The 8210-nt window shown below is 55.9% G+C and overlaps 1 protein-coding gene across 1 annotated transcript; it reads right to left on the bottom strand.

Annotated features, from left to right (window-relative positions):
• Window positions 1-249: 249 nt before the first annotated feature.
• Window positions 250-6930, bottom strand: LOC137769486 (serpin A3-8-like). Its single transcript, XM_068551426.1, is given in 6 exon segments — window positions 250-310; window positions 312-442; window positions 1481-1540; window positions 1543-1630; window positions 4320-4593; window positions 6279-6930. Coding segments are annotated over 6 exon segments (1266 nt in total).
• Between the last annotated feature and the right edge of the window lie 1280 nt (window positions 6931-8210).

The following is an 8210-nucleotide window of genomic DNA, read 5'->3' as shown; positions in this document are numbered from 1 at the left end:
GGAGACACACAGGAAAGAGTCCAGTCGAAGGAAGGTGGTTTATTGCTGTTGTAGGGCTCAGAGCCTCCTTCTAACCAGGACACAGACTCCCTGGGCATGTGAACCCCCCAGCAGAGTCACTGTCACCTTCCCAAGGGTGAGCAGGTGGGACCAGGCAGCCTGGGTCCTCGGGGCACAGGGGCCAGGCTGCCCCCAGGGAGCTGGGCACCCAGCTCCTTAGCGAGGGGACCCGCCACTCAGTGGAGAGCTCTAGGCTTGACTGAGGTTGGTGACTTTGCCCAAAAAGATGACGCTCTGGGTGTCTTTACTGTGTGGGAAACATACAGGGCCTGTTGAAATGCACAGTGATCACTTCTCCAGTCTTGTAGATCAAGTTGCTTCCCATGGCAGCAGCTCCTTCCGAGCCCTCCTCGTCCACGTCAAGCACAGCGCTGTGGACCACCTGTGGGGACACCAGAGCATTACCCACCAGAGACGAGGTGGGTGGGAGGTGAGCAGCTGCCTGAGGACCTCTAAGGGGACTGACATTCATCCACCTTCTGCCGCTGGCCGTCACTGTGCTGTCAACCTGTTCAACTTGTGCGTTTCTCCCAACAAACCTGTCAGCCGGTTCATAGTCGTGATGCACAGATGTGCAAAGTTCAGTCAAAGGCTGTGAGTGCTGGGCCCAGGGTCAGAGAGGAAAAGAGCAGGGGCTCCCTGATCTGGATCCCTCTCTGTCTGAGTTCAAAACACCCCCCATTTTAGGGGAGAGGGGCAAGGCAAGGCATTTTTCTCACAGGCAACTGTCCACAGTCCCTCCATGTGGAAGCAGCAGATGACGGACACGGCTTTCTGCTCCTCTCCTGCCCTAGCGCTCGGTTACTTTGCATAGGATGTGGCTTCCCATCCCTGGACCCCGCAGGCCCCTTGGCACGTGCACCTCCTTTACCAGGTCCTTTGGCTGGCAGGGTGCAGGGGAGACTGCAGGGCTGCCCAGCTTCCCCCATACATTCTGACTTCTCTGCTTCTAGGATCACAGTACCAGGGGCCCTGGTGTTCTTGTCCTGTGCTCAGTATATTTCCATCACAATGGCCCTATAGCCATAGTTAGTACCTATTACCTCTTACCTGCTCTGCTAGGCATAGCACATGAGCCAAGAACTATCATGCTCCTTTTAAAGATGAAGAAAGTGAGGGGTACAGGACTTGAATTATTTATCGCATAGGCAGTAAAAGTTGGAGCATGAGACAGGGGTTCACAGCTGATTCCACCCCAGGCCCTCCTGCTAGATGGGCTTCCATGTCACAATATGTTGCAGGGAAGGTGGGACCACCCCCAGGATGGTTGTAACCAAGCCCTTCTGAGGAGTCCGGGGAGGGTGACTGAGTAAAGGGAAATACAGTTATTTTACTCATTCAAGTTTACCCAAAAGTCTGGCTGGTCTTCATCATTCAAGCTCCCATGTGGAGATGAATTGTCCAAAGTTTAAACACCCACCTGGGAAACCACCAGAGCCTCTGCATCTTTAATCCCTGGCTGGTCAGCTGCCGGGGGGGGGGGAAGACTTTCCCCATGCGCATCTGGGGAAGGATGTCTTGCAGATCGTAATCGCTGGAGATGGAAAACTTTGGAAGGAGGAGGTGAACTCTTGTTCTAGGAAATGAGAAAAATAAACCTGAACGTCTGCTGGACTCAGAGCCCGCCTTTCTCCCACGTCTTGGCGTGGTCTTCCTTGGTTTCCGCTCCAAACACCCGCTTCTCGCTGGAAATAAGGACTCTTTTCCACATTTTCTTCACCCCTCCTGCTTACTCTCCTTAATCTGTTAATTATGCATTCCCATCTGCAGGAGTCTAACATGCCAGGCAGTGCACCAGCGCCACACCTGGCCCTGCTTCTCCCCTGCAAGCCTGTAGGGCGCAGGAAACACCCTAACTCCAGCAGCTGGGAGACTGTGCTGGGGCGGCTGCTCCATGGGCACCAGGAAGGCTTCCTGCAGGAGGTGGCATGGAGCTTGAGTCCTGGAGGAGGGGAAGGAGCTGACTGGGTGAAGAGGAGTCCAGGAGGCAGGTGGATGTACTTGCAGGAAAGAGGGAAGAAAGAAGGGCTGCCCCACAGCACACAGGCAGCCTGAGTGTGGGCAGTGGGGAGGGGAGGGGCAGGGAAGGGGCTTGGGCGGGACGTGGAGGGCTGGGGGCTGCATTCAAGGGCCTTGGGGACCTGAATCAACCAATCCAACATCTCTATCTTGTCTTCCCAGTGAGCTCCTTGAGGGCAGGGGTGCGTCTGCTTCTGAGCAGAGGTGGCCGCAGGTTCTTGGAGCAACAGATGCTGTCTCCCACCCCCAGGCCTCCTCTCTCTTTGTCTCTATTTCCCTTAAGACTCTTGTCACGGTGTCAGCTCTTACAGATGCCAAATACGAGGAGGCTGTGGCTCCCATTAGATTCTGAGTCCCTTGGGAGCAGGGAGGTAGCTATTCCTCCTCAGAGTCCATCTTTCCTTCCTCTCTCCCTCCCTCCCCCCTCCCCTTTATCCATTCATTCAACAGATTCTTAGTGAGCGCCCTCTATGGGCCAGGAATGGGTAGATGCTTGTTTCCCCAGTGCTTGTAAATCAAAGATGTTTGATGAATATTCTATCCATTTACAACTATTCACTGAGCCCCTGCCCTGTGGTAGCTCTTGGTATTGGAGGAAGGAAAGGGTTGGGAAGGGAGTACACGCAGCGGGAGGGTGGGTCTCCGTGTCCTGGGGTCTCCGGGGAGCTGCAGTGAGGAGGGGCTGAGAGTCAGGCAACCCCAAGGCGTCCGGTCCCCTGGACAAGGGTTGGGGAAGGGACTGCAGCCTCAGTGTCACGTCTAGGCAGGTCTCTCGCCCCTTGTGGTTTATAAAGTGCCCTCCACACCCATTCCCCCCTTGGATCTGCAGAACCTCCCACTCAGGACAGTGGGTCAGGACGCCGCTCCCCTCTCAGTAGGGAGCTGAGCCCCAGAGAAGCACAGGGAGTGGCCGGGGGAGTGTGAGCCTGTGAGTGGGACTCTGGGTCTGGGGCTCCCCCGCCCCTGCGCAGCTGCCCACACACCCTCCCCTAGGCCCCCTGCAGACACTGCGCCCAGAAGTGCCTCTTCCTCTGCTGTCCCCCTTGTTATTGATCTCCTGAATTCCATGTCCTGGCCTGTGTGTCTGCCCTCAGTTTATCCAGAACCCAACCCCTTCCCACCCTTCCCGGCTCCTTCTGGTCCACCCGCCGTGGCTCCCCTGGATGAGTGCACTGGGCTCCTGGCTGGCCTCCCTGCCTCCATGCTTGTCTGCTGTCTGTTCTCCACTGGACTACCTGAGTGATCTTTCTAAAACATTACTCAGATCATTCATTCTTTGGCCCAAAACCTTGTGAGAACTGTACATTTCCCTTGGTGGGGGAGGAGTTAAGGGGTCTGCAAGGCCTCACATGACCTGAGCCCCCCTGGGGTCCTGACCTCTCCCAACTTTCCCCCTCACCCCCTCTGCTCTGCTGCTCTGGCCTCACTAACCCTCAACCACACCAGGCTCCCTCCTGTCTTACAGGCTTTGCACTGGCTGTTCCCTTGGCCAGGAATGCTTTTCCTCACCATATTCACATGGCTCAACCCTCACTTCAAACATCACCTAATGACCACCCTAGTTACAATCACAAACTACTTGCAGGTCCAATTCTCTTACTCTTTTTACTGTGCTTTACTGTACGGCCTCCCCATTTCTAACCATTCAACCCATCAAATAATTTATTACATTTATTTCTTGTAAGTCTCTTTCAATCACAAAGCAAGCTCATGAGGGCAGAGAACTTAATGTTTTATTTGCTGACCTACCCTCAGAGTCTAAAATAGTCCCTGGCACATAGTAGGTTCTCAATTAAACTGTGAAAACAGTGCTGAATGGTTGAATGAATAAATGAGTGAATGTAATGTTTAGCCAGTGCAAAGCTGATGCTCAGCGTCTGTCTCACCTGAGCCCCCAACTGATCCCAGTTCCATCTGCCCCCCTCCACCTGCAAGAGGTGGAGCCACGGAGAGAACAGCACGAGTGTCGGGGGCTGTGTGAGGATCCCCATGACGCAGCGCATGTTAGTGTCAGAGGAACCCTCAGCCCCGCCCCCTCTGATGTCATCATCTTAGAGAAGGAACAGTTCAGGCCCAGAGCCACGCGGGCAGCCAAGGGCAAGGTCACCCCTGGATGGGCCCTCCCACCTCTGCCCCCGCCCCTGGACATTACTGAGGCCCGGGGGCTGCGGGTCCAGAGTCCAGGAAGAGGGGGAAGGGCTGAGAAGGCAGGTGGGCCCACAGGTCCGGGTCCTGGGGACAGTCACCTGGGCTGCAGTGAGTCTCTCCACCTCCTCAGCGTCTCTGGGAGCAACTCGGCCTCCAGGTCCTGCATTTCGCCCTCGTCAGGGAGGATGAGGGGCGCGCTGTCGTTGCGGGTGCACTTGAGCTCCACCACGGTGTAGGCCCGTAACTCGTCCGGGAAGTAAGGCGTTTCCAGGCCCCCAGTGGTCATCATGGGTGCCTCCACCGTCCTGTTCTCGTGGAACTCTGACTTATAAGTACGGCTGGGATCAAAGGGCTTCTTCCACTGGGCTAGAGGTGGAGGGACAGGTGAGGGGTCTCTGGTGCAAGGGCTGCCGGCTGCTCCCGCCTCTGCCCTGGTCCCTGAGCGGGGAAAACCCTCCCCACACCAGCAGCCCCCCACATGCCTCTAGGGATGGCCCTGCTAGGTTTGCACATATACCTGGCCAGGTGGGTAGGCCCTTGGGGATGGGGGTGACCCCACACGTCTGGATTGGAAAGGGGGTCACGAAAAAAACCTGGTTAATTGTGCTACATGAGAAACCAACAGGAACAGGAGAGGGCAAGGGAGAGATGGGGTGAGGTTGGGCCTGGGGACAAATGGGAGCTCCTGGTCCTTAAAGGGAACAGTGTTAGTGACCAGTGGTTAGTCGCTGGCTTTGCAGGGAGAGCACATGTCCCCACAGCCTTGTGAGTCAGGCTGAAGCAGGAGCCACGTGGGGAGCAGGAGGGCAGGGCGGGGTCAGTAGAGGAGAGGGCTCGGGTCTCCCCGCAAGAGGATGGAGCATTCAGTGACGGGGGCTTCTTGGGGAGATCGGGGCCCCGGGGCTTCATGGAGTGTGTATCCACCCCCGCTTCCTGCTTTGTTTCCACCCCTGCCTGTGTCCTCAGGGTTAGAGGCAGGAGCTGAGGGAACTCCGGGCTGGCTGGGGTGCCCCTGGGGGGGAGATTTGGGAGGAGAAAGTCCTAGACCAGGGCAGGGTTGTAGGAGAGGAAAGTACAGGAGACTGAAAGAACAAACATAGCAGGAGAGGCCCGGTTTCCTTTTCCAAAGAAATGCAATTCTGTGCCTTCATTTATAGATGAAAACACAGACCCAGGAAGGGTAGTCCTGGTCTCTGCCAGGAGCCCCCAGCACAGGGCTAACTTGTTTCCCCACAACTAGTGTCTCTTAGGCACCTGACCATGCCCAGATTTGATGATAGTTTTTTGTGTCCTTATCTATTTTGGGTCTCTACTGCACTCCTGGCTCCATGTATGAAATCTATCTGCCTTCACTCTGACCCTTATGAATTTCCGGGCTGAGGTTTGCAATATCGAGTTTCTATCAATGGGACTGGGCACTGGTCCAACTAGAATCTGGGAAAATACACTGCCCTGGATATTGTCCTCCCCTGAGACTTTCCCCAGATGGTGGCCTTGCCATTTCCACCCTCAAGATGATAGAAGCGCACAATTGAAGAACCTTGGGGTGCCCAGGCTCCTCAGAGGCTGTCACACCGTGAAGATGGCCACCAGCCCCACCTTAGGCCCCAGAGACCAAGACCCTTAGAGGGAGCCCAGGTCAGACACAGCCCACAGTGCGCACAGCAGACGCCTTCCTGAGCATGTCCGAAAGCATCTCATCAGGGAGGAACCTGGAGTTCCCGGCCACCCCGGAGAGAGATGAAAGCACAGCTTCTTCTTTTGGCAGCTGGGCAAGTTTAAGTCAGAAAAAAGAGTCTCCCTCTGCCTCACACAAAATAGTGGCTCCTCTGCACTTATGTCCTGTAAAGAGAAGTGGAATTTGGATAACGCTAAAGTAGATAAAGCCTATGGTCAGGGCAGGGCCTTGGTGCCTAAGCTCCCTTAAGCCATGGGGAGCCCCTTCTGTAACGGTTTGCTAACAACACAGGTGGCTGAGCCAGAAGAGAAATAGTCCTGGAGCCTCAGAACTAATTTTATTTATCTTCCCGAACCCCAATCTGGCCACCCACCTTTAAAGAAGATGTACTTCACCAGGATCATCTTTGTGAGCTTGTCAACGTCCTTAAAGAACTCCACAATTTTCCCCTGGGTTTTATTCCTCACATAGTCATTGATGAGCTTCTTGGCAGTGTCGGAACCCCAGAAGTCGGTGGAGAAGGCCTCGGAGGCACACAGCGCCCGGGCATCTTCCCTGAACTTGTGCAGAAGCTTCAGCTGCTCCTGGACGAACATGGCGTTGCCCACGCTCAGCTGCAGCTGGTTGCTGGGTCGGCCGAGCATCTGCAGGAGGTGCCGGAAGCCCTGGTGGATTTCTGTCTCGGGGGTCTCCCTGAGGTTGAACTTGAGGCCTTCCAGGATTTCCATCAGGGTGGGTCCGCGGGCCCCCAAGGACAGGAAGGCCAAGGCCATGGAGATGCTCAGGGGGGAGAAGATGACATTCTCATTGGGGGTCTTCAAAGCCAGCTGCTTGTAGAGGCTGCAAGCAAAGTCGGTATTGCTGAAGACGAATGTGTGGTCGTCCACAGACGCCCCTTTGTGTTGGTCCTCTGAGGTCACATCCTCCAGGTAAAGCCCGCCCCCTGGGAGGCAGTGGACACTGGAGCTGAGCCCAGCCACCAGGAGCCCCAGAGCCAGGAGGGGGGACATGCCCTCTGCCCTCATCTCTGAAAAGCAAAGCTCCTTTAAGTCTCGGTGTGTCAGTTGATGTCCCAACCACCACCCACTGTCCCCACGTGGTGTCTCTTCTCTCTGCCTCTGCTGCTTTGTGACCTCCCAGTTCTAGGCACCCTCCTGGGCTCCCAACATGCATGAGGAGGCTTTGGGCTCCCTCTCACCCTTTGAAGCAAGTCTTGTAATTGTTACCAATTTCCCCAGTGGAGAAACTGGGCACAGAGAGGGAAAGGGGCTTTTCCAAGGTCACCCAGCAAGCAAGTGGAGGAGCGAGGGTGAGAAGCCTGGGTTGCCTGGCTCCAAGGGGGGAAGCTGGTGATGGGTGTGAGGTGCTGTCCAGTGAGAGCCCATCCCCCCTCCTGCTGGGAGAGCAGACACTGCCAGAGGGGACTAGGAAGCAGGGGCTCCGTTTCCACTATGTCCCCTGTCTGCCCCCCAGGACAGAGCCCTGGACTGAGTCAGAGGGCACAGCACCTCTCCCAGCCTCTTGATGACAAGCGCGTGACCTTAGGGAGGCACTCACATCGTGGTGCCGGGTCGCAGTGAGGGTTCAGTGATAGAGGTCACCACAAGCAGCGGGAGCAGTGCTGGAGCCTAGGTGACCCTGATGAGGTTTGGTGTAAAGAACAAGGAGGGTAGAGTGTTCTTTCTAGCCCCAGCCAGGTGAACACATGGTGGCTGATTCCACTGTAAGCTTGGAAAGGCCTCCTAGTGGGGAGAAAGCAGGGTCGGCTCAGAGTCTCAGAGTCCTGGGCAAGGATTTCATTTTGGCCATTTGTGAGTGCTGCGTGGTGACAAGCAAGTGACTGAACCTCTCTGAGCCTCAATTCCCATCTCTGTCCATGTTGAATGGCTCAGGTGACATGAAGTATGAAGGTGCTGGGCTCATAAGAAGAGTTCCAATGGTGTCACCTCCCCATGCCACCCTCTTTAGGACCTTACAAGCCAGAGCTGTGATCCGTGGGGACAGGGGACAGAGCTACTGCCTGGAAGCCTCCAGGAGAGACTCAGTTCAAAGCTGGTGACCTCAGCAAACAGGATTGTTTACCTTCAGCCTCTGGCCCCTCATCTCAGAGTTCAGAGGAGAAAGGGCTGCTGGGGTGGGGAGGGGAGGAGAGAGGAAGAGAGAGAGAAAAGAGGCAGAGGAGGCGGGGGAGAGGTGGAAGGGGGTGGAGGGGAGGGAGCTGAGCTGAGTCTCATCCAGAGGCTGGTGGAGAGGCCTTCGGACAAGCCTGGGGACAGAGGTGATCAATTGCCCCAAATGTTAGTTT

The sequence above is a fragment of the Eschrichtius robustus genome, chromosome 1 (assembly GCF_028021215.1).
Source record: "Eschrichtius robustus isolate mEscRob2 chromosome 1, mEscRob2.pri, whole genome shotgun sequence".
In the NCBI taxonomy this organism is placed as follows: domain Eukaryota; kingdom Metazoa; phylum Chordata; class Mammalia; order Artiodactyla; family Eschrichtiidae; genus Eschrichtius; species Eschrichtius robustus.
This window is presented reverse-complemented; position numbering and strand designations above follow the sequence as displayed.